General features: G+C 40.6%; 3 protein-coding genes across 8 annotated transcripts in view; 2 read left to right on the forward strand and 1 right to left on the reverse strand.

The window, feature by feature from the left end:
• Window positions 1–238: 238 nt before the first annotated feature.
• On the reverse strand, window positions 239–19,335 carry pphln1 (periphilin 1). Of its 4 annotated transcripts, none has more exons than XM_028570920.1 (11): window positions 19,241–19,335; window positions 18,575–18,639; window positions 18,089–18,153; window positions 17,418–17,633; window positions 15,774–15,838; window positions 13,489–13,611; window positions 12,973–13,145; window positions 12,568–12,654; window positions 9,972–10,027; window positions 5,997–6,137; window positions 239–1,230 (listed from the first exon to the last, which is right to left on the reverse strand). In XM_028570920.1, coding segments are annotated over exons 2-11 (1,200 nt in total). In that variant the 5' UTR covers window positions 18,576–18,639; window positions 19,241–19,335; the 3' UTR covers window positions 239–957. The 4 variants fall into 4 exon arrangements, with proteins under 4 accessions (XP_028426721.1, XP_028426720.1, XP_028426723.1 ...); XM_028570919.1 differs by having other exon boundaries at window positions 12,967–13,145; XM_028570922.1 differs by lacking the exon at window positions 12,568–12,654.
• zcrb1 (zinc finger CCHC-type and RNA binding motif 1) lies at window positions 19,287–21,475 on the forward strand. Of its 2 annotated transcripts, none has more exons than XM_028570925.1 (8): window positions 19,287–19,486; window positions 19,630–19,732; window positions 19,911–19,939; window positions 20,102–20,213; window positions 20,331–20,438; window positions 20,606–20,715; window positions 20,801–20,882; window positions 21,092–21,475. In XM_028570925.1, the coding sequence occupies exons 2-8, from the start codon at window positions 19,649–19,651 to the stop codon at window positions 21,242–21,244; spliced, it is 678 nt and encodes a 225-aa protein (XP_028426726.1). In that variant the 5' UTR covers window positions 19,287–19,486; window positions 19,630–19,648; the 3' UTR covers window positions 21,245–21,475. The 2 variants fall into 2 exon arrangements, with proteins under 2 accessions (XP_028426726.1, XP_028426724.1); XM_028570923.1 differs by having other exon boundaries at window positions 19,288–19,479.
• Window positions 21,476–22,701: 1,226 nt separating this feature from the next.
• yaf2 (YY1 associated factor 2) overlaps window positions 22,702–25,857 on the forward strand; it is a 14,468-nt gene continuing 11,312 nt past the window's right edge. For both annotated transcript variants that reach the window (XM_028570972.1, XM_028570973.1), the window contains exons 1-2: window positions 22,702–22,856; window positions 23,273–23,398. In XM_028570972.1, the coding sequence (XP_028426773.1) occupies window positions 22,831–22,856; window positions 23,273–23,398 (152 nt within the window). In that variant the 5' untranslated portion in view covers window positions 22,702–22,830. The remainder of the gene's footprint in view (window positions 22,857–23,272; window positions 23,399–25,857) is intronic.

Below are 25,857 nucleotides of genomic sequence, written 5' to 3' on the forward strand. Positions count from 1 at the left end.
AAAACCTTGTTGGAAGTTGAAAACCCATTTCCTAGCATGCATTTACATTAGAATGAAATAAAAATTGTTGTAGCAGCCTATACCATACTTAAATACAGTAAAAGTATGGCAGAGGGAAACCCTTAAATGGAGTTCATTAATGCCTGTAAACTGATCCTTAAAATATTTTAGATTAAGTCTGTGATGTCAGTGGGATATGTGTGCAACTTATGTTCATAGACCACAATAAATCAAACCGTAAAGTTATAAGAAATCACTTTACTACAAACTTCAGAGACACTTCAGTTTGGGCAAAGCTTGGTCTCAATGCCATCAAAGTAATCAAGCCTTGTGCGTGGGAATATCAAGTTTGTAAAAGGCAAAATGAGACAAACAATGAAAAAGGTAACCAAACTGGCATGTCTGCACAATACACATCTATACAAGGATGTAGAACTGTAAATTTAGCAGCACCAAGTCTTACATCTGACTGCTTCAAAATGTGCAGAACTTAAAAAAAAAAAAAAAAATATACAAAACATTGTCTTATCTGACTTTTCCTTAAGAAAAGTTTGATCATGCTGCAGGACTCACTGTCTATTCTCAACAACATATTTTCATCAAAATAGGTTAAATAACAAAACCCATGTTAACCATTTCCACGGTGATGTGAGACGTTAAATAGACAAAATGTTTTTTTTTGCCATCATTTGACAGAAAAACAACTTTTATTTATTTATAATTAACATCTTTTTAACAGACAATTTGAAGGTAAAAAACTGTCTGTTCAAAATCTAACACTGCTCATCCCCACATATAATGCAACACTGCATCCTCTCAATGTAGAGTTGTTCTTCAGGTTGCTGTGCTGAAGAATCGGTTCAAGCCCAGCATTCCAAAATGTATTCTGAGATATCCATCATGTTCAGCAGTCAATCCTTCCATGCTCAGTCTCACATAGAGCAGATGGCCAACGTGTCAGTAAGACGAGCTGTGATTGACTCCTGCCTTTGAGAGTTTATGAGCCGTCAGGGACGCCAATGGGGTGGTCGAGTCACAGACGGAAGGTTCTGGCTGCCGGACCACCTCGTCCAGCTCGTTGATGAAGTGTTTGAGGTCCTCCAGGCAACGTTCGCGGATCTCCCCGAGATTCTCTCTTAGGGGAACCTGCAGCTGCTTCTCCAGGTTGGGGTCTTTAGCCACCAGCATCTTTACCACCATGCCAAATGTCTCACAGTCCTGACGGTACACCTGGAAGTGGATAGGAATATGAGTAAATGAAGCATAGAGGCTTGATGCGCACATGTTAAAGAAATAGACAAACAAGGTGAAAACTTTACTTTCAAAACACACAGAGTAAACACATTTACATCCATTTGTATGCAGATTTTAGGACTGAAAAGTGCCAACAGGCAGAGGTCAAAACCTACAAGAGAAAAGCTCTTAATGGAGGAGATGAAAAGTGGTTTCCTTCCTGCTCGACCTGGCGCCTAGGTGTAAATATTCCAGTGTCATTGAGCCTGACCTGATCATTCTGGTGTCAACACACATCATGCAGTGTCAAAAGATAAACACTTCTCCTCTCAAGTTTAATAAGGGCCCTTTATATAGGACAGGGTGGCCCAAAGAGCAATAAAACCCCACTTTAGTGGTGTCTCACAGGCTTATAACAGGTGTTAGAAGGACAATGAGGAAGAGGTGCTGGAATCTTGTTTGGGAGCTGCTATTTCACACGGAGCCTCAAATGTCTCATAAAAATAAAAAAAATAAAAAGTCAGCCCACTGCTTCCACATTAAGTGGTTCGATTTGCAAAATACCATAACAGATTTGTTTCCAACTCATGATCCTTCACATGCGCTGACAATGAAATTCCAGAGGGGGGAAATATCAGAAACCTTAACCGATAATATTTTGTATGTCAGTTTCCATTTTCTAGGAGAACTAAAAGCTCCAGACGTGCTGTGGATAGATTCCCACGCACATCTGGCCAGGGACCTTTTATTCCATCCCTCTCCCATGTTTCCTGTTGTCGCTCTACTATTGCTATCCAATAATAGCCTTCAAATGCTCCAAAAAAAAAAAAAAATAAATAAATACACGTCACTCATGACGACCTTTTCTAATGGGACAGTGTGACAGACACACTGACAAATCTCAGGGACTCCGCTTTCTCTGTGGCATGCTGCTCTCTTCTCGCTGTTTTCTCCATCTGTCCCTCCACTATTTCAGGACACATTTCTTTCTTTAGTCACTCTCTCTGTGCTTGGTTTCATCTTACCCTCCATCTCTTGGTCAATTCTCCAGTGCAAATGAATTAACCCACCGATACGGCTACTTATTAAGTCGTGCCGCAGGCGGACACAAGGGCACTTCCAATGACAAGGGTGGTGTGCGGATCTGTGTTTGTGTGTGTGTGTGTGTGTGTGTGTGTGTGTGTGTGTGTGTGTGTGTGTGTGTGTGTGTGTGTGTGTGTGTGTGTGTGTGTCTAAAATTAGGCCAGGCAAGGGTGAGTTTCAGTCATTCACCGGATACCAACAGTAGCTTCTGTGCTGCGGGGCGTTCAAACTCACTGGCTTATTTATAGCTTTTCACAATGTTCCTTGAACAGAGAACATGGTTGGAGCAGAGGAGAGATCACAAATAAAGATCTGCTGTCTAATTGAGTTTATGTACTTGCAACAACAGAGGGCACCTTTCCAAAATCTGCATTAAACTAAAAATATTTCCACTGTATAAAAGCTGTGTTCAACTAAAAACTGTCTGCAGCTTAAATCGTAGACCAATGAGACCAATGGCCTCCTGATATTACCAACCGTGACACTTTACTGAAGATGATATCTAGTGAAGGAATGAGACCAGCATCTGTCTTTATGCAACCATGATGAGGGCTTCTTAATTGCCTCATTCTCGACCTACAGCAAACACAATCAGTTACCAGAGTCTTCAGTTCTCCCTCACAGTGACCTGAATCTAACAATGGGATACAATCATTTACAGGAAATACGTGGTGAACATAAGGATACAAACAGTTTCAAGAAAGAGTGCGGACGTAAAATGAATATATTCTGGCCGTTTCTGTCATGTACAATAAACGATCAAGTGAAACAGTCAGACAACAAATCTGTTCTGTGGTCTCATTCAACAGCTGATCACGGATTACTTTTTTTTTTTTTTTGGGGGAGAATCCAATCAAGTGTGCTGACAACAACTTTTATGAATACAGGGAAAGTTGTTCCTAGATAACAATGTGCTGAAAATGTACTTCCTGTATTCAAACGCACTTCCTGAAATCCCTCCCTTGTTATCCAATCAGGAAGGAAAAAGGCCAGTTCTTGACTTTGGGTGGGGTCGGTCCAGAACTGTCTCGGCCTCTGAAGGCTTCTTTAAACTTAACTTTCTATAGCCAGTTAAAACAGGGTTAGGGTGAGCGTGTGAGCCTGCCTGGCTTCAGAAAAGAACGAGAGTGAAAGAGTTGGGGCCTCAGTCCAGTTCTGCCATCTTTGTACTTAAAAAAAGAAGAAGAAATAAAGTCTGGAACCGTCTGGCTTTCCTTCTCGTAGCCAAATATATTTAGATTCCTCAACAAATGAAATAAAACTCCCTTTGTATCACAGCCCGGACTGTGAGGAGTAAAACATAATACCCTTTATTGCCTCGCATGCCTTGTCACTCACTATAACCAGTTAGTCTGTACTGCAGCCAAAGTCAACTTTGACAATGAGGTTCAGGTTGAATTTCAGCGAACCAATTTCACTTAGCTACACAAACACACGGTGAGGCACTGGTATAATGCGGCCCAGCACGATGTCTGGCCGATGATGGAACGTTCAAGCTTGTGATCTATCAAAAGTGTAGAGACAGTTAGCAAGGAGCTACTGGACTGAAGTGGGTTTGTGTCCGTGCGTACAGAAGAGATGGCTAGACCAGATTGGGTGCAGAAAGCCAAACATCTGGCAGACACTTGTCAAGGAGCTAAACACCAGTGCCTACTGCAACAGAAACACTGCTGCGACTTTGTTGTTACAGACTGAAAAAGAAAGTCTGACTTAAGGAGTGTATAGCGGTGTATTCTGGGCATGGTTGGAAATTAATACCAGCCATCACACAAGTGCTTATATATTTTCCAGCGGCTGGTTGGTTTGTCTGCAACTTTGTGAAGGCAATTCTCTCAGGTTTTTATTACAGTTTACAAATCTTTAAAAAAAAAAAAAAAAGGTTAAATTGTTTATAGACAATCAAAAAAACAGACTGATTTCCAATCAGCTTTCCTTTTTTCCTAGTCAGAGTAGGAAAAGATCCTGGGCAAGGTTTTCATTAAAACTTTTGATTTCTGACCTGGTTGATGTGTGTGACAGAAACAAGGCTGACTTAACTCACTCACCAAACAAGCCAGCCTTTGACACAGAGTCACAAACAACCTTCATGGCCAAGTGGTCTGGACATCACAAAAGCCAAAGAAAGGGACAGGAGGAGGGAAAAAGCTGATAATCATCCATTTCTACGGACAATTCCAAAGAATCTGAAATCCTGGAAAGAAAAGCTGAAACTTCATATCCCTGTGAAAACGGAATACACCGTTCCCTCTCGTTTTTCTTTTTGCACAAGTTATACCGACAATGGAAACATGAAAAATACCTAAAGAATAATCTCTTCTTGGTTGTCATTTTCCAAAATGCGTATGTACCGATATGTATTAAATTACTTGAAAACATGGAATTAGTAGTGCTGGAGGAACGTGCGGAGACGCAGACGGGGGAGAAAGAGACGGCTATAAAACGGGCCAGGAGCTGCAGCGTCAGCAACAGCCTTATAAGCGCCTATATAGGCTCCGTGGCGCAGCTCAATGTGGGAGCAGCGCAGTGTGTGCTCCGGGGGAGAGCTGGTCCAGGTTTAATGGTCCCAGTAAAGCAGCAGTAGCGCTCACTAGTGCAGGAATGGCCTTCATTAGATAACTGAGCAGAGCTGGAACCTGTAGCCTGGGGTTGTTTTAGCTCAGTTAAGTGGACGACCTCTCGATTTATTGTATGCACAAATCTACCATGCCTAAAGTTTACTTGCGTTTGCGCTTTCGTTTGTGTGTTCCTGTACCATGTACGTTATCCTAGTGTTTCCAAATCCCTGTGTGTGGGCCTATACTGTATGAGTGTGTGCGCGGTGGGCACTTGGAAAAAGGGGAGGGAGATTTGTGATGTTTGAGCCATGCGGGATATTAAGCTGGTGGAGGGTATAATGAGCAGTTGTTGCAGCGCTGCCGGCCAGGATGGGAGATTTACAAGAGCCACCAGGAAAATGGTGATAAATTTGGCAACCAGCTACTTTGGCAGATAATTAAGCATCATTCTGCTCTAAAACAGATATCTGGCTGGCAACAGTGAAAGCGGCTGGTGAATTTTAGGATGCAGCCACCACGGTGACTGGTGGACAGAAAAGTTAATGTCCTGCTTTGTCGGGAACACAATAGTTAGCTGTTCCAGTAATGCCTATCTCGTAAAATAATCCATGTGCGTGTCACCATATGTACGGGAACGCTTGCCAAGGGTACAGCATGTGTTATGCGTGCCCCAAGTTGACATTTATAGAAAAGTCTTACAAATTACAAACTTGTAATGAGAGGATTGTAAATGCAGCGATTTTCTAAAAGGGGCAACGGAGAGCCACTGGCACAAAATGTTCACTTATATATTTTTCCTTTATAAATGCTACTAAATGAATACCAATAAAGAATTCCACCTTTCCAAAATAGTGATGTATCATCTTTGATCTGCTCATAGTGAGTATACAAAGAAGTCTAAAAATAAGTTTACATTGGCTGTGAAATGTGGAAAAGAAAATGTGCAGCGCTGTTAATACAATTGTCTTACAACGGGGTGTGGCCTAAAGTTGAGTTTGTAAAACCACAGAAAGGCTCATTTGAATAACTGATGTTTTATTTTAATACCGACCTACTGCCTGCCAACTGATTTTAAACTCCTTCCTTTAAAGATCAGTTAAATGTAAGTTGGAGTTGGAAAAGTACCTTCTCTATTTCCTGAGCTTTGGCTGCGATGGCCAGGGCTCGTCGCTCTTGAAAGTTGTCTATAGTTGACTTTTGGATTTCCTCCACGACTGGAGCCACCAGTGGGTCCTCTTTTCCTACTTCTGGAGGATGGTTCTCCTCCTAAAAAGGTAGAGGAGAAACAGGGGTGAATCACTGCTCTATAAAGGAAAGACTTTAAGCAAAAAGGGTATTTTAAAGCAACGCTTTAACTGTCCCAGCATGAGAGAAATGAAGTTTAAAAAAAAAAAAAAATCATGAAATGTATGGCAGACAAGCACAGAAGTGAACATTTTAAATACATCAATACATGGTTTTAAGAAGTGTACAGCTACTGCCAAGATGACCGAAATTACTAAACGCCAGCAGTTACGCGATACAGAGAAAGGATGTGGGTCAGCAATGTATAGCCCAATCACAGATAGTCAGTGACCTGACCTACTGACTGTTTAACTTAACAGCAAAGATGTGGTTGATGAGGCGTACCAAAAGATAAAGCTTAAACAGTAGCTCCTAAAGCTGAAAAGCCAGAGTAGACTCGTGGATTTCTAGCTACGTTTACAACTTGTCTTGAATTAGGGATTCATAGGAATTACAGCACTAAGAAGCTGCATATCACATGCCATATTTATCACAACAGATCTTCATATTGTACTCGGTTCTCATTACTTAGCCAATTATGACTAAAACCTGGCTTAACATTGCACTTATTTTTCAATGTAAATTGTCGAATTTGATATTTCAGCTGTTTTCATAAATTGTAGAATTTGATATTTCAGCTGTTTTCATATCTTAAGGGAATCTGGCGAGACAAGCCATGATGAGCCATTAAATGGATGGACTGGAAACTCTAGTACCCAGAAGTATTACTGTGAAAGCAAAAAGAATAGAGCAAAGGGGAGAAATGAGGCCAACTCGGATCACCGCTCAATTTCTTTTGCTCATTTCCTGATACTATTAGGAGTTTGAAGGCCAGGGAGCAGAACTGCCCAGCCATGACTAAAGTCCACTCATACATTAAGGGAAACAGACCATAGACTAAGTCATTAAATCTCTCGATGAATGAGGAAAGAAATCACAGAGGATGGTCTAAAATAAATAAAACAAAAATTCATAAAAACATCATCCAATTATTCCTCCTTCCAATTCTCTCCCTTAAGCTATGCTTGGGAGAAGTGTAGTGTGTACGTGTGTTCACATACATTCGTTGTTCAGCCTCCTGAGCCTCAGTGACAAAAATATCCCTGTCTGGATCTTTCACTTCCACTCGCTGCACTGGGCACAGCCCAACCTGGAAGGGATGTTCCACCATCAATATAATATAAAGCTTGGCAGATATATTTTGTGCAAACCAGACTAAATGAAATGTCATCAGGGGTAATCACTGTCATATTAAAAATGAATTTTACAACAAACAAAAAAAGCGTCTTCCTCTAAACTAAGCACTTGCTTGGTCTGGTGAACCATTAAGTGACCTTTAAATTGAGGACTGCTTTAGAATCCTATTTATTGTGGTTTCAAATGATTTTTGGTTGCTTGGTGGTGTATTATTATTTTTTTTACACCTACCGATAGCCTGCCATGCACATTCATGAAAAGATAAAAGTTTTAGTGTCAAACCCCCAGGATCAAACTGCAAGAGCTTTTTTTCGGCAGCTCATCATCTAGCAACAATGGTCAAAAACATACAGAAAGCTCCATAGTAGTAGAGAAACCCCACAGACATCTCCAAGACACAATAACTACTAACGAATGTTCATGAGCTTGATGGTCAAATGCCTATAACTTAAAACTACATAAAGTCTGAATACCAAATTGAATGTCATCACGAGATCTCATTAACTCTCTTGGTTGGTCAAATGTTATCACACTATATAACAGGGGTGTTTTTTTTTTTTTTTTTTTTTTTAAACGTTCAAAAATATTCATGTAAGACAGTGGTTCACGTTTATGTTGTGTTTAAACCCCCTACCGCTAGATGGCTATCCTGAGACGCACCACTAGTGTCCTTGCCTAACAGTGCCTAGCAGTGCCTGACTTTTTGCTAGAAGCTAACAACGTAGCTATGGCTGAACTTTGGCCTACTTTAGCATATAAACATTAGCTCACTAAGAACCCGTGAACCACAATCCCGAACTGGCAGTTTGATTTTCTGTGTGCTGAATGGTTTACCTAAAGTAAACTTCTTTGACTTCTATGAACATCATGTCTTTTTTTTTTTTTAAATATTAGTTTTTCTGAAATTGTACTTTAAAAAAATCCCGATATATCGCCTTACGCACAGCATCGCAATATATTGAATCGTGATCATGTATCGTGATACATATCGTATCTCCAAATTCTTGCCAATACACAGCCCTACTATATAATGACAGGAACTTGTGTAGGGATCAAAACGCCTGGTGACCTTTTCAGTTACAGAGCATGCTCTCCACCCACTACGCCACCGTGGCTCGCAGCCAGAGCCGGAGGTGCTCTTTAGACCCCTGCTTTGGTCTCTTCTGTCTGGGATGGCTCCAGAGAGCCTGTGTGTTTGTTGAATCCCCACAGCAGGCAGCAGCCAAGGCCATAAGTGCAAGCTTTACTGGGGACACAGCACAGGCCTTTCATCTTAGCCAAGGTTACGGGTTTGTGCCCCCAGAACAGAAAAAAACAAAACAATGCACCACAGGCTAGATAAAACACAGCAAAAAGTAGCTGTGTGTGTGTGGCGAGAGGTAGGGCACTTAGTAAAACTTTCATCACAGCAGTTGATTGGTTCTTACAAAAATGCACATAAGGAGGAGAAGAATGGCTCATGTTTCTGTATTGTATCTTGTATGTGTGTATGTAATTTCTGATATATAAAACAATGAGTTAATAAGCCTGCTTGGACATTTAAGCAGCATTTAAAGATGCAGTTTATAGGCTTTTTGATCAAAGTCAATTCTGCACATCATGACACTGTTTGGCCGTTTGCCTAAAATGAAATAGAGTGATTGACAATCAGAGCAGGAACACCAAGAGCAGGGCAGTCGACAAAAAAAAAGGGTTTAAAGTTTTCAAACTGGCCGGAAAACTGCGTGCCTTAAATTTTATTTGGCTAATTAAAATCATCCATCCTACGAGATATTAAGGTGGCATAAGACACACTAGTTGTTGATAGGTATTGTCAAGGCTTTTCCTGTGACCTGTGTAACACAACAACTTCTCACAAGCACAAGACCACAGACCTGCTACATCTACTCGACAGTCACAGCTACCAAACTCAGTCATACTCAACAGAAAAAAGGGAAACGTAAACGGTCTACACGCACCCCAATGAGTTCCACAGGGATTTCTCGGGGCTTTGCGGCTAAGATCCAACGATAAAGCTGTGACTTGGGCTACTGAGTTAGCCTCTTCACTTCTGGGTGGCCATAGCCAGACGCATTGCGCCTAATCACATCTGATTCTATTTACACTCCTCTGCACAGTTGGAGATGGTGATGATATCAGCAAAACAAGTTATTATTCGCAAAACAGGCAGGAGAGATCTGGATTCAATATTTACTCAAAACAGTTAAGTATTTCTTTTAAAAACAAGAGCACTTTAAGGAAGCACAGCTCGTACTTTCGTCGACACTTGAGCCCTTTTCCCTACACCAGTACAAGTTCTTGTGATTGAAGTCTGCTTACAGCACAGGTAAACAAAGCATAGGCCTGATAGCTTTTATGCTCTGCTTGAGGCCCACTTTAAAAGCCATTACCATACTTCAATGGGACTAAACACTTATTAGAAGGATGGAATTTAAGATGTTCCAGATGCATCCTGCTGTACAGTGACAGAGGTGGAGTCCACAATAGACCGTAATTTGGGGACTGAATTGCTGTATTTATAATAAAAGCTTATATTTATGCAAAATGTTCTTGTTCGTTCAAAATCAACTTTAAATTACAAATTTCAGCACAAAAAAAAAAAAAAAAAAAGTTCGGTACCTTGTTTGAGGTTGCGCTGTGTGGGGAGCCTTCTCTTGACAGGCCAGGAATTTTGTCTAGAGAAATTAAAGAGACAAAAAAAAATAATAGTTTGACACAGTGAGACTTGAGTGAAGGGCTAAATAAAGTGAGGAAGAAAGATCTGGAATGAGAAAATGCTAAAGTAGAGAAAAGGAGGAAAAAAATAGCAGGATTCAGAAATTTTATGGAAAAAGGACAATTAGTATGTCTGGAAAGTACGTGCTTATGATAGTCAGTGCTCTGTAAAAGGTGTTCATGTTTGGTTCCAGGATCCAAACAGGTACCTAGGCTAGAACAGCTAAAAAGGGCCAGACAGACACACCGACCAGACGGCCGACCCTCTGCAAAAAAGGAAGGTCTCCCAGAGTTGGTCAAAAAAAGTGCCTCAGAACACACCAAAGTGACGAGACTACATAACAGCAGGCGGTGCTAATCTGTATTGTCGCCCAAAAATGAAAACCGGCAGCTGATTGGACGAACGTGTCACATGGGTCTGGTTTCTCCGGCAAATTCAAAGACAGACTGTCATGGCGGCTTGTTCAGAATACAATCTCATATTGTACTAAAATAGTTCACCGAAACGTGTTTCTAAAAACATTTTAAGCGAGAAATAGGCCATGCAGTTGCTGAATCTGTCTTCATTTCAGATAGACAAAGGTCAGTTTAAAAGATTTTCGTCAGATTTTGAGAGACTCTAGTCACGCTCATCCCGCTCCCCGTTTCAGGGTTAGCACTCTACCATTCAGATCGGTCATTTGAGTCTGACTGCCGGCAGTGCCCACCCCGCCGATTATACATGTCATATCGGCAAAAATGAAGGTCGAGGGGCCCTCGGACGGAAGACGGTACGGAACACTCCAAACAGACTTGAGTCACTGACCTCGCCAGACTGTCCAACGGCCGATAATCGGCTTGGTGTGTCTCAGGCTTAAGAACAATCAAGAAACAGACTGTTCACAAATCGGGCTTCAAACTTCAGTTGGTGGATTCACTGTTGTGTACAATTCTCTCTTTTGCAGATTCCCACTCATCGATCGGACACCGCCCCCTCTCTCACTTTCCATTTGGCCTTCAATCAACCTTTCTCTCCAGTCATTCTGGCACCACCCAAGGCTTTATGGCCGACCAGTCAAGTCTACCAACAAACATGAACTCTAGGACATCGCTATGAAACAAAAACACCCCAATGTGGAAGCGTTGGCTTCAGGAATATCCATCAGACATCCTATACCTTTTCCCTCTTCGTCCACACACGACCTGGTGGCATCTTTATGAGGCCTGACAAAGTGGCAGACGGAGCGGGGAGAAAGGCTGGCTGCTGGACACATTAGAAACACTCTGTCTCTCTCAAGTTACCCAGACTGGGAATAGGTTAAGTTTAACGAGTGTAACCTTTGTATATTTCTGAAACAAATACCCTGCATGTAATTTCATCTCTCATTAATTTGTATAAAAAACAAAAACAAATTAAAGACATGGTAGAGAGACTAAATTGTACATTTCCTCTGCAAACATTTTAAAGTATAAAAACACTACCAAACTGCTACTGATGCAACTGTTCTATCCTGTCTACAACTATACTGAACTTACCATCATCTTGCTCTGAGAAACAGATTTATTTATTTTGCCACATAAGCATGATTAACACTTGTCATTCTGAGGTCCACCGAGCTCATTTCATGAGTAAAAAATCGGAAATTTGAAAGGAGAGATGGCCAGCACTGAAGCTGGTAGCAGACCTACATAACACTGTACTACTTGCGGAAACAGGGAGCTCGCAAGGTTACACTAGATTTTTTGCATTTTACAGTCCAGTTAATTTCGAGATTATTAGTTATGTAAACTTAGCATCGAGTACATATCCAGAGTCAGTGACATAAATAATGAAATATAAATCAGAGATGCAAAAACATGCATCAAAAGAGGCCACTGTCTCAGTTAGCAATTTAGCAGTATGTTCCAATGCCTTCATACAAGTGCAATATCATCCAGCTTTGATATGGACTGCAAATTCAACCATCCCTGACTCATAACTGAAGGGAGAATAATGCAGGGACATTTAAAACTTCACATAACTCTAGATCTAGAAAATCCAATGGCATACATTTACAGATCAGAGTAGGAACCACAGAAAGTGATCAACATGTAGAAATGGTTAATATGAAAGGAACCCACTACAGCCAGGTCACTAGGTACTAATTAAGAAATAGAATTCATGATTCAACTTACTTCAGACCTGGGTGAAAGAATGTCAGTGTCAAATAGTTTATTGTGGTTAGAATTCTTTAGGTTCAATTATTTTGATTGTTTTTAAATTAATATTTTGTAAGTTATATTATAGACACTTTATATTCTGTAGGTTTAAACTTGATCTTGGTTTTAAACATATACAGGCCATAAAGGTGTACTCTCCTCCATCCTTGCATCCTTCTCTCTCGAGTATCGAAAGTCCCAATATTTCCTTCTAACATTTTTCTGACATTATAAAAAGGATGCAAGGAGCGTGAGTGAGAAACACCACATCAGCATTTTGTCACCCAAGTCCAAGCTTGTTCACGTGGCTCAATGTACAGACCGAAAGTTTCATGTCCACTCTGTTGAGGATAGTGCGCCCCCCAAAGGTGCTCAGAAACACCTGCGTGACCCTCTGGACCGTCCACACCTGAAAAGCCGATCAGCCAGATTATAAGTCATTGATAAAACAGTGAAAATATCGGGGGGAAATGAAGAGGTCTTGACAATTAACGTACATTTTGGGGGTGACTGTGGAGTTTAAAACTTGCTCTGTAAAGCAAGGCCTAACAGATCTTTTTTCAAATGGCCTTGGCCAATAAAGGGTCATGACCAAAACTGGATTAGCAGCCTATTCATAGTATTAAATTCGGCTTGTGCCAGGATGGACACAAAGTGGTCTTAAAAAAAAAGGAGCTCTACACAGCATCTGGGGAGGGGAAACGCTAAGGGTTCTACATACTCTTGCCTTGCTGTGAGGGAAATGGTAGGCTCTTGGCTCGGTCTGGTGAGTAGCCTCTGCTGCTGACGCTTGAGCCGGAGCGACTGTGGGGGGAGCGGGCCACCTCGCGGCGCACAGGAGAACGCTCTCTGAGTGGAGGGAACGGGGCTGCCTTTCTCCTGTAGAGGTCTCGGTCCTCCCTGGGAAAGCACAGGGAATGTGTGGGCTGTAGCAATTTAAATAGACCGAACAGCCAAAGTGTTGTCTGAAGGACAAATTAGCTCCTCTTCCTCATCCGACAACTCTCGAGCTACAAACCCATATCTGCAACAACATCTTTCAGAGAATCTAAAACACAAGTACTTCTACCTTTCCTGTGTTGTGCCAACATAGCACAACACTGCCATCTAGCATTGAGGCCTAAACATGTGCAGGTTTTTTCTGACCATATACACACACTAGATGTTTTCACTGATTACACACTTCCTCTGACTGCAGCATTGATGGCTGCAATCAATAAGCTAGGCAGTGATTCACTCGTACCCTCTGTCCAGGTTGAGGATGGCTTGCACGAGTGTGTCTTCCCCACTCTCTGGGAGCGCTCTGGGCGCTGGGTAGATGCCCTGGTTTCGCACGTTATGAGGTGGTGGTGGTGCTGCACGGGCACTGAGGGAATAAATACACACAAATGTGTAGGCAGTTGCAGATACATATACTATACAACATGGCAACAAATACCATTTGGTTAATTTGCATCTAATGTAATTCAAAACAACCTTAAAATACCAGTGCTGTCAGGATTTTGTATTCAGGGTATGGGTTGCCTCACTCTCCCTGGTCACAATTTAGTAGCACACACACTTCTTCCATACGCAAAAAAAATTTCTTTGACAAAGAATCTTGAAGCAAGCAACTCACACTAGCCAAATACGGTTACAAGTTTACACATAACCACACATGAAGTGGAACTTATCCAATAACTAGAGGAGGTTTAAAAATGCAGACAGAACTGCTGCAGTCTTTTCCGTCCTCCATCAGGATCCTAACCTGACATTTATTCAGGGTGAACAGATACTGCCAGTCTATTTCTTTTTCTATGAAATCGTTAATGCTAATGCATTAGAACAAATATAACAGACACTTCATGCAGCACTGTGATTGCAAACGGAGCAACAGATCTTCCAGAGAAGTCTAAATATGCATGAGAAGCTGGAGGTGTTAAATTATAGGGTATATCAATTTTTTATGTGTCACATGATGGTCACAGGTTAATGTAATAATGTCAACCGTGGGAAATACAGATTTTTTGTTTATGCTCCCAATAACAAAACCTTCTTGAATGGAAAAATAAACATGTACATGAATGCCCTGTATCCCTTGTAACTCCTGGTATCCATTATCTCAGTGCCCCTTTTCCTAACTCTCCACTGCGTCTCAACTGACCTCTGACTAGAGATGGTCTGATACTGCCTAAAACGCTGGTATCGGGAAGTACTGGAGTTTATGCACTGATCCAATACCACGTAATAAAGCCCTAAAGAAAATCTACGTTAAAAGTAGTTTATTCATGTTCTTTTTCCGTTATAACTGACTGTCAAACTAGATAATAAAAGAAAGTTCTGTGGCATTCATTGCTTGTGTTTGTTCATGTTTCACAAAGAGTTTAACCTGAGCCAGACAGACAAAGATAGAAATAATATCACATCCGTACAGGGACAGTAGTATACGGTTGTTAAAACATAATAAAATATATGACACACTGGTATCGGATCGGTACTCGGTATCGGCCAATATGCAAGTTCAGGTATCGGAATCGGCAAGCAAAAAATGGTATCGGGCCAGCTCTACCTCTGACCTCTACCCACACCAAAGCCACCAATCAACAGGCGGGGACTGACCTCAATGCCCTTTCACAGCTCCAAATGTTTGGAGTAAAAGCCATCGTTTCCCTGTCCACCTCCTAAGTGGTGAATTTAGTCAATATCATTTTTTGAAATTTCTGTCCCCCTACCAACTTTCAGTGTTGATACCACTCAAGGGATTTAAGCTGAAATAATTTAAACTTATTACATGACACTGGACTATGGCAAAATCTGCAGGTGTCATGTTAGGATGGGTTATCTTATTTCACCTTTTTCAGACACACCAAACAAGAAGGAAGAGGGTTTCCCACCATTCAAATGAACCGGTTTTAGTGTCTCACTATACTCCAGCAAATGTCTATAAAAATCATATTTACAAACCAATATCTGGAAATTTGACCGTTTTAATATAGAAAACAAAATAACATGAAAATATAAAGGGCAACATCAGAATTAATTGTGAATGAACAGTAACATACTTTAACCAAAATGCTTAAGTGGAACCAGAGCCAAGGGTTTGGAGTAAATATTGTAAACCTGTTAACCAATATCAGTAGTCTAGATTTTTGCCACCCAAATTGTGGCCTAAATACAGACACTGTTTAGCTAAGAACCGTAGTTATCGTCTGGAGCCAGAGGAGCACTGAGACCGCCAGAAATTATGTAAATAGGGTGAGACAGGCCAATATGGGTCAGAGCAGACCATGATTTATAATAGCAGTTATGTAAACAAACATTTCAAACACATGCTGAAAATGGAGGCCTACTCCTGCAGAAATCCCCCTTCTTAGCCTAACTAGAGGACTTTGTTCACAACACAAGTGAATAGAAAAAGGGCCCTGCTACCCAAAATGATAACGTATAATTCTGCTGAGTGATATTACTTATAAGGTACAACTTGGTAGACAAGATTCATTTTTTGGAAAACAAATATTAGCTCCTTTAAGACAAACAGAAGCAGTTTACCCAAACTCCAAAGGCCGTCCTGTGTGTTGTTGGTCTTCCCTGGGTACTCTGTAAGGATAGTCCTCCTATCCAATAAAGAACATGTAAAAAAAAGATCAAATCCATGAAAGGGACCTCTGCTGGCACTTTTTCTTCAACGGATTTGATCATGACCTAAAATACAGATTTTATGAAACAGTTTTGATTTCAAAATGTGCCTTTAACTTCCATACATCCAAAAGTCTCCCCCCCTCCCCCCTTAGAGTTTATTTAATAGTATCTCATGGATTCATGACCTGATGCTGATAAATATGCTAAATGAATATTGATGCCAAGACATCATTTTTAGTAGGGCTGTGCTCGATTGAAGAAATTCTTAGTCGACTAACACTCATTCAATTGTATCGTCTAATCGATTAGTTGATTTAATCGACAGATCTGTAAATCAGAGTTTCTCCGCAAAGAGTCATGCAAAAGGATGCATATATTGAATAAGATAATGCCTCCTTTGCATATTTAAACAACATTTCAGAAAATGTGTAATACAACAAATAATTGCCTTAATGAAAGTAATCAAAGTAGGTTTCACGGTGATATCTAAGGTAAAATGTCAACCCTTAATTCTTGTGTTTACCAGAAATGTGCTCGTACGTTTTTTGGAAATAAGTCATTCAGCATGAAAAAAGCATCAAACATGACTAATCGACTAAAGAAATCTAAGATGACTAAGACCAAAACGACCGATTAGTCGACTAAGAAGGAGCAGCCCTAGACTTTAGATCATTTTAGAATGTGTCTCCGGGAAAATGTCACTAAGTTAGTCAGCTTTATCAGCAATAAAGACAAAGAAAACACTATGACAACAACATCCCTCGTACTGGAATGTCAAAGTCCAAGAAGCAATTGATATGTATATCATAATAAACAGCAACAATGTAGCACACACTGTCTGGCTTAAAAATATTTCAATTTGATCCTTTTAACTATAGCGCCCTCAGCTGGCCTAATGTGAGTGTGCATATTAAACCAACAATATTAACATGATATGTGGGGGGGATTAAGGGATCATTGAAAGTTCTTCAATAAAAAAACAATGGAATTTCACATAATTTTGGACCATTATTATTACCATATGTGTGTCTAAAATGTTGGAAAACCTAGAAGTTGAAAGACAAACTTGCTAAAGAAGTCCATTTGGGATCAACTACAATTATTAGATCTGAAAAAAGTCATGTAGTTAATTTTGGTGCTCACATTGATTTTACATTCATTGGGCTTAGGTGATGCCCAAACCAGTTTGCTGCTGTGCCTAAGCCTTATAATGGTAGGGGAAACCCTGGGAGTTGTTTATTAATGTCAGTCAATTATTTTGTGAAGTGGCAGCTGCTAATATTTCTCATTTTAAAAACTAACCTTTTGACCCATATTAAATCCTGAAAGAATTTTGCTGAGCTTGAGCATCTTGTTGTGCTCTATGTGCTTTCATCTTCATTCCTAGATTGCTTGTTAAACAAGCAACTTAAATGCGTTTGTTGTTTGTGACTTTTCTTCTAAATTGAGGCAGCTTTTGGAAGTTCCTATTTTATCTCCACTTCACACATTTTCACTACATTTTAACTAAATTTGTTCATATGAACACAACAATGTTAACATTTATGCTCTCACCCTTCTTGAAGGTGGAACAGCTCTGCGTTCAGCCGGGAAATGAAGGTTTTCACCATGGTAGCCCCTCTGATCTTCATGATAATTTCGTGGGCCTCCTCCATTCGGGAAGAAGCGTGGACCTCCTTCGTATTCGTACCCGCCGCGGCCATAGTCGTCCTCTGGTCTGCTAAAGGGGCCCCTCCTCTCCGCTGCCCCAGCTGCCCGTGGGTACGGACCCTACCAGGATGGGTACATTTTACATTATTTTACATTTGCAGGTAAATGTTTTAAAAAAAAAAAAAAAAAAGAAAATTCTAATTTAGTCAAAAATGTTTGTCTGCTCAAATTACCCATGGGTTATGTCAACCTGGCTAAGAACTTCTCCACCTGATGTAGCAATTATATAGCAGATTTTTCTCAATTAAGCTAGATGTATAAAGCCATGGTATACTTGATCAGAACTAGTTCGTATGATGTGTTGTCCATCCATGTCAGAAAAAATACATTACATTTTATTTATAGTTTGAGTAGAAATATGCTCTCCCCAAATTATGTATCCTGGCTGCTTGAAAGACATACACTGCAAGTCTTCCTATTTGTGTTTTCATGCGCATACTCTTGAATGTGATACAACAAGGTCAAAGTGCTATCAAGAAAAGAAAATAGACTGAATTCACTTTGTACACACTCACCGGTCTCTCTGTTAAAAAGCGTTCATCATACACCTCTCGTATACTCCTGTCTCTCCTGTACGTCACTGCAAAAGGCAGCGCAACAGTAGGGATGAATGCATTGTACATGTAATCATGAAACAGTGGTTCCACAAAATAAAATAAAAAATGCCAATGCTAAAGTCAACTTCTTGAGGCAGCAATATTTTAGTGAAACAAATTTTCACTAGATATGCAATAACATAAAATGATAGCCTATATTTAGTTTGATGACAACCATGGGACAAGAGTTTCATCATGTGAAAGCATTTTGGTTCAGGCAGGTGCAGGCTGCAACAAAAATGCTCTGAATAGTGTCCCAATCCTTGCATGTGCCATATGATCCGGTTTTCTTTATTTATTATTTATATTTAGGCAGTAGTGGGATTTCTCTTGTTGTGGTCTTGGTGTCAAACAAAACACTGTTAAATGAATGTACTGTAAAGACAAGTGTTGTCACTAACTTACTTTTGGACTCAAGGACCTCTGTGAATCGGGGTGATACGATAATGAGATGTGATCTTCAACACAATCTGTAAAAAGATAACACTGTGAAGACTAACATACACTTGGAATAAGTTTCCATGCAAATGTTTAGGAAATATTCTTTATATTTAAGCCTATACAATAAATAAATGAGATGCATATTTTTGTAGAGATTAAAATCCGCTCTATGTTGCACATTTTTAAATAAGATAAGTTGTGGAGCACTGTTTGAACATGCAACTGAGCTGGCAGAGGTTCCCTTTCTGCAGAATAGACAGACCGATGGATGAATGCTCATTTGACCAACAACGCCATATTAAACATAGCACTAACGTTAGCTTAATCTCACCCAGCCGATAAATTACACAAATCACTAGCTACATGTTCTGTGATGGGGAATGTAACAGTTAGTACTAACATTAACTACTGTAACGTTAGCTCCACGCAGAAAGGACAGCTAGCATTGCTAATTAGCTAGCCTCCATATTTGCTGCAAATTCGCAGGTTTTATTTAATCTGAGAGCAAGTTAACTAATCGATACCGGCACACAAAAATCACAAATAAATATTTACGGCGAAATATTGCATCTTCTAGATAAACACGTGTTAAATAACCCACAGTAGCCCAAGCTAACACAACAATCTCACCTTCCTCTATCGTTTAGTTAGCCTAGCCTTTCTGGTAGGTGTAGCAGCGACATGGATAACCGCTGTTTTATTGGACGAGGAATGCGCACACGTCATCAAGTTGCGACTTACAGACATGGCGTTTGTTTCTGTTTGCTAAAGTAGCTGCATACAAATCATAATACATCCATGATACAAATACACACAATTCTGCTATTTTAAACACATTTGGATATTATTCAACGGTGGAGGCTGTGTTGGTAAGTGGTAAGTTTGGTTAATGTAGTCAGTTGATTGCAGTTACGTTAAAAAGGTTTAACGCGACATGAATGGATTTACCAAGAAAGCTAAGTAGCTGGTTGTGCATTAAACAACTTTATGATCATTTGGCTGTCTTATTTGTCTTACAGTGTGCCATATACGTCCAGTATGAGCGGGGGTTTGGCACCAAGCAAAAGCACTGTGTATGTGTCAAACCTGCCATTCTCTCTTACCAACAATGACCTACACAAGGTAAGACAACAATTACAAGTGTTGACAAGTGTTCATCAGCGTTGTGAAAAAAAAATGTTGCTAATGATGTTTGTAATAATGCTTTTGTTTGGCAAAAAAAAAAACACAATTGAGTCAAATTCCACAGTGGTCTCCGAATCCAAGCAACGTCCTTACATATGACTTTGTCTCATTTCAGCTATTCACCAAATATGGAAAAGTTGTAAAGTAAGTAACGGCTCTGACATACTTTATTTGTTATCTTACAGCAAAGTAGTGAAGGAATAACCCACAACAATCAATTAAAGGCTCTGGATACTTGTAATAGTTATTATTACACGTTTAAAAAAAAGAAGAAAAAAAGATGTTAATAACTCGTGCATATTTCAGGGTTACAGTCGTTAAAGATAAAGACACTCGCCAGAGTAAAGGGGTGGCGTTTGTTCTCTTCCTGGACAGAGAATCAGCTCACAACTGTGCAAGAGCAGTGAATAACAAACAGGTGAGTCTGACAACATTAGTGTTCATACTGTATGTCACTGAGCATCAGCTGCGGTCTCCTTGTGAGCAATGTTTCTGATATTCACTTGTCAGACTTCCAAATGTGTTTGTCTCCCAGTTGTTTGGCAGAACAGTGAAAGCTAGTATTGCCGTAGACAATGGGCGAGCAACTGAGTTTATAAGAAGACGGAACTACACAGACAAGACCAAATGTTACGAATGTGGGGTCAGTGCATATTTAACAGTTTCTTTCTGTGAGCTCATCACATTTTATTGACAATTACAATTGCAAGTATAATCTTTTTTTTCTGCCTTGAATGGAAACAAAATGTGCAAAAAAAAATCATCCCAGAAAGAGTCTGATTTTGTGCATTATTAAATGAAACCTCACAGGATACAGGTCATCTGAGCTACGCATGCCCCAAAAACATTCTGGGAGAGAGGGAACCTCCAAAGAAGAAAGAAAAGAAAAAGAAGAAAAAGGCTGACCAACCTGAGCATATGTTAGTATTTTATAGCTGATATTTTGTGAGATATTGTATATTGGGTATAGTTGTTTTTGTAATTCCTACATCTTTTCCCTTTTAGTGAAGAAGAAGAAGAAGAAGAAAGTGAAGAAGAGGGAGAGGACCCAACCTTAGATAGTCTGAGCCAAGCAATAGCTTTTCAGGTAAGGGACCAATATAGAAATCCAAATAGGTTTCGCTACTGAAATGTAACATACTCCCCAAAAAAAAGACGAGAGCTAGTAGGTAATATGAATAACTGTTTACCTGTTTGGAATGAGGCTATGGGAACTGGAAACAGTTTCTGCATGTAAAACGTATGTTATTATCTTTTAGCAGTGTCATATTTCTTCTGTCTTTTGTGTCCCTCCAGCAAGCCCGTATTGAGGAAGAGAACGAAACACAGAAGAAGCAGGCACGCTTGTGTCAAGAGGACGGTGCTCACGCTTCAACATCCTCAGCCTCTAAGAAACCAAGGATCAAAAAGAGTGCATACTTTAGTGACGAGGAGGAGCTTAGTGACTAATAATAATAATTATAATAATAATAATAATAATAATAATGATACACAGTTTGGACATAAGTCGTTTGTCAAATATTGCTTTATGTTTGTAAATTATATTGTATTATAGTGGGGATGCTTCCGTTGACACTGATGAATTTACATTTTCCTCTTTTTGTAACTAAGACATTTCCTGTTGTTGGATTGATTGAGTGAGCATATGTGGTGTTTCTCAAAATCAGTCCGTCAATAAAACTTTTGTTTCTTAATGACATACCAAATTTATTGTTGGTTGTTCCAGAATCAGATAAAGAATGCTGAAGAAAAACGATTATCTATTAATTTGCTTAGGTTGATGAAGTACATGGAATTTTGGAAACGCAACTGATGCTGGAAATGTCCATTTTTGTTTATCATTGATCAAATTAGTGGTTGGATTATTTTATATATATGAATAATTTTCTCCATAAAATATCAAAAGCGGTTATGTGTGTCAGTTAAGCATAATGGGTATTTGTATGACCGATTTTCTACTCTATACACCAACCAGGATTAAGTGCCAAACTGTACTACATGCAGTGATCTTGACAGTGGGTATAAATTGCACAAAATGCGGTAAAATCTCATTTTCGGGACATAAAGGAGATCTAGTTGATATGAAAAGATTTGGGAACCCCCAGCCTCAGTCTGGGACTCATCCCATCATTTGAAAAGCAGCATGATAAATGAGAGTCGCGGTACAGTGGTTCGCTTTGGAATTTGGTTTTTGATGCTCGCTTGCGTCAGCACGCGAATAAAGCGAGGGATTTCCCTATATTTAATGCAGCTGTGGTGAGGTCTAAATAGCTGCGGTATTTCCGCAGTTTTCGAGTCAAAGTCAAAATGAGAGGATTCCGAGTACAGTGAGCTGATAATGAGTGGTTAACACCATGCTTTAAACGCAACATTTGCTACAATGGCTTTTGTTGCATTTAGGTGCTGTCGGAAATTAGATTTGTATAGGGCTCATGACAAGGAGAATAGATAAAGCGGGCAACTGCTGCAAAACATATTTCTCATTCGATGACTAGTAGTAAAATGATGCATTAAATGCATGTGTAATCGTAATGTACCAAATTGCCGTAGTCGTTTTTTTTTTTACACTGCTCGTTAATGTTCCTAATTTTATATTCCATCAAGCTACTTTGAGCTTTTGTGCACGAGCTACTATGTATTTGTTTAAGTGAAGTGTCAAGACTATTTAAATCAAACACAAAATGAAAAGATATTTGACCTGCTAACATAATGTTAGCAGGTCACGTTTGTCATAATAACCAATTAATATATATATATATATATATATATATATAAATAAATTATTTTTTAACTCCCTTAGTACACAGAAGTACGAGTGTACGTGAAGGCTGCATAGATTCATCAAGAGGAATGTCAGCCTCAGGAAGTAACCCTGCCTCTGATTGGCCAACGCGAGTCACGTGATCATTTCCCAAGCGGAGTTTCCACGACAGCTGGAAGCCGAGCGGCACAGGCGCATCGCTTCTTTGCTAAAATTATTGGAAATAACAAGACTTCTGCTCGTCTCAGCACCTCCAGATAAACCCTGGTCTGGCATGGGCGACAAGAGGAGTCCCACAAGGTAACGACCGAGTTAGTGCGTACCTAGATAGTCAAGCTAGGAGAGGGGAGCGGACATCGACAAGCGCACGAAAAAAAATGGGTTTTCTCCACTGTCTCTCTCTCTTTCGTCTCTCTCTCTCTCTCTCTCCCCCCTCTCTCTCTCACTGCATGTGTCTATGTTCGCGTGCGGGAGTGTGCGCGCGGGTGTTAAAACCTCATCGCCAATTACAGTGTCGGATCACAGCGCGCTTGCAGATGATTTCCTAAATCCTATAGGCTAACCCAGATGTTTGCTATCGATAGCCTTCGTGGATGCGAGCTGAACTCACTCTTGTCTCCTCTCGCCCCTTTTCTCTCCCACCATTTCTTTTCGTTTTTTTGTTTTTTTTTAATTTTATGTTTTTCTTTTTGTTTGTACATTTTATTGTTTTAAAGGCCGAAGCGTCAACCGAAGCCCTCCTCCGACGAGGGGTTTTGGGACTGCAGCGTGTGCACGTACAAGAACACAGCAGAGGCTTTTAAGTGCATGATGTGTGATGTCAGGAAGGGGACGTCAACAAGGTAAGGCGATGGATATACATTACCTTTGGTCTCTTTTGCAATAGCTGGTCCCCAAGGGGTGGTCCTTGGGGACACAGGGACTCAGGGACTGTCCCCCACCCCCCAACAACAACAAAATGAGCAGTTCTCACTACCACCCCTCTCCCTCTAAGCAATATGTGCATTTGTACTATGAGACAATGGATTGAGATAATTGTATATTTTTCCGATATTTAAACCATGCCACTGTTACTATCCTATATACAGTTCAGACGGTAAACATAAAACATGGCACAGGCTGGTTCTTTTCTTGTAGTTTTTATTTTCAATTGCATTTATGCTATAGAAAAGATATGACCGTTACTTCTATTACTTTATCAATGTTAACTTCAAACTCAACAATTCTCAGTCAATTCTCTTTTCACTTTCCTCTGAGCAGTGCATTAGTCTCCGTGTTCTTGCCAGGCTGTTCACACTGACCTCCGTAAAATGAGGGAGAGGGATGGCTCGCTCTTTAGGCACACACACACACACACACACACACACACACACACACACACACACACACACACACCCATGTAACAGACCAGTGAAGGGGGGGATGGGGGGGCACTTCCAATATGCATGCACACAAGCTCACACACACATAGAAAGGTACACATAAGAAATACCTAGCATGTAGGTACACACTCTGTGTCCTCTGTGCTGTGGCTGGTATTTGTCCTGACATCCGTGATTTGAGGCAGGAAATGGCTGTTATTCCTGAGTGGCAGTCATTATCAGGATGAAAACACAACAAAGGGTGAAGAAGAGGAAGTGTAGCTGTTCAATCTGGCTATGGGAAACAGTGAGTAAGGTTACATGATCTCCCTCTTGCATTAGTACAACATTGCCAATGATTTAACAACAACAACAACAACCACAACACATCAGTGCAGTTGTCAGCTTTGATGTCTTTTCAGAATTGTCGTATGTCTTGTGTTTGCATGCACTTATATGCCTGTGTGTTTTTGTGTGTCTGCACTTGTGTGTGTGTGGAGGAGGGCTAGTTGTGAAAAGAGGTTGTCAGAGCAGCTGCCAGACAGACAGCCATAGCTCATTACTATGCAACAGCTTAATCAGCCCGCTGTCATCACACACACACACACACACACACACACACACACACACACACACACACACACACACACGTACAGATGCACTCAACATGCAAATTTTACACATGACATGTTCGTACACAAACACACACACATTCTTAAAACGCGCACCCATAATCGCACACTCAAGTGCACAGTTGCTGCTTGCACAAACAAAGCGATTGAGCAGCAGACATACTGTTGTTATAGGGTTCAGCCTATTGCATTAGAGCGTTGATTGTTGAGAGGACACTCCAGGGACTCTGTGTGTGTGTGTGTGTGTGTGTGTGTGTGTGTGCTTCTGTAAAAACAAGCGGCCGGCAGCTTTGCCGCCAAGAACCTGTCTGAATCCTCACTTCACCAAAAGCTGTGACACCCTTTGTCTTCCCCATCTGGGCATTTTTTGGGGAAGTTGGCAAGGACACAAGGACCAGAATTCCTCGCCACACCCCTGATAAATTTAGAAAATGTCCACAAGAAGGTCTTATTTAATGTTAATAATAACCCACTGTCTTCCCAACTGCAGTGCTGCAGAAATGTTGTAGTAGTAATAGTGTTTGTCATGCTCTTTTTTTTTTTTTTTTTTTTTTTTTTTTCCAGAAGGCCATACACAAACCACCACACGCAGGCTAATACTGCAGCAAAATGGCCACACAGGTGGTCGCAGCTGTTAACGACCGAACATAACAGTCAAGTGGATTTCTCAGCGAACAAGCCAAAGGTGGTAAAGGGCATACGACATGCAGAATATAAATGTAGGACACGACAAATTCCCTCGCTGGTTACTAAATAAGCATGACTGAGCCGTTACTGCGAAGTAATGAATTAATGCTCGACACAGGCGAGGAGTTGTCCTGTAGCCGGAAGGTCACAGGTTTGACAGCCAGTGTGGGCTCAGTGGAAGTGGCTTAAATCAACTTATCACTTGTCACAGGTTGAAAACACCACCTAACTGCATAAAGTGTCACTTTTCCTAACAGGATCAGTAAATACTAGAGGTGATGAATGCAATCAAAAAACATGGAACATTTTGGCTCATGGCAGAGAAATATTTCAGGAGCGAGAGATTTAGCATGTAGAAAGCCGTCCAGAGATAAAAGATGAATGTTTTATGAAGGTGAGGTTTTTGCAGATCTCGCTGCCTAGATCCCTCTGATGCGGAAGGGATGATCTACTGCAGGGCCCCAAAGCCGGCGGCTGATTGAAAGCACATTGTTGAGGGCTGCGAGTTTGACTGCAGACAGGGACACATCAGCATCAGGACTGGACTCGCTTATCAGAGGAGGTGGAGTGAAATGGAAGAGAGAGAGAGAGACAGATTGACAAAAGAGGGACCCGGCTGAT

The sequence above is a fragment of the Perca flavescens genome, chromosome 23, assembly GCF_004354835.1.
Source record: "Perca flavescens isolate YP-PL-M2 chromosome 23, PFLA_1.0, whole genome shotgun sequence".
Lineage (NCBI taxonomy): Eukaryota > Metazoa > Chordata > Actinopteri > Perciformes > Percidae > Perca > Perca flavescens.

What these genes read in the sequence shown, in the direction of transcription:
- pphln1 (XM_028570919.1), bottom strand. An exon ending in CTGTTCCACCTTCAAGAAGG is followed by an intron (nt 15,839 to 17,417) that starts GTGAGAGCATAA and finishes TTTATTGGATAG; the next exon opens with GAGGACTATCCTTACAGAGT. An exon ending in TCCCTCACAGCAAGGCAAGA is followed by an intron (nt 12,655 to 12,966) that starts GTATGTAGAACC and finishes TCGGCTTTTCAG; the next exon opens with GTGTGGACGGTCCAGAGGGT.
- zcrb1 (XM_028570925.1), top strand. Translation starts at nt 19,649, where the DNA reads ATGAGCGGGGGTTTGGCACCAAGCAAAAGCACTGTGTATGTGTCAAAC. An exon ending in GAGCAGTGAATAACAAACAG is followed by an intron (nt 20,214 to 20,330) that starts GTGAGTCTGACA and finishes TTTGTCTCCCAG; the next exon opens with TTGTTTGGCAGAACAGTGAA. An exon ending in GCCAAGCAATAGCTTTTCAG is followed by an intron (nt 20,883 to 21,091) that starts GTAAGGGACCAA and finishes GTGTCCCTCCAG; the next exon opens with CAAGCCCGTATTGAGGAAGA.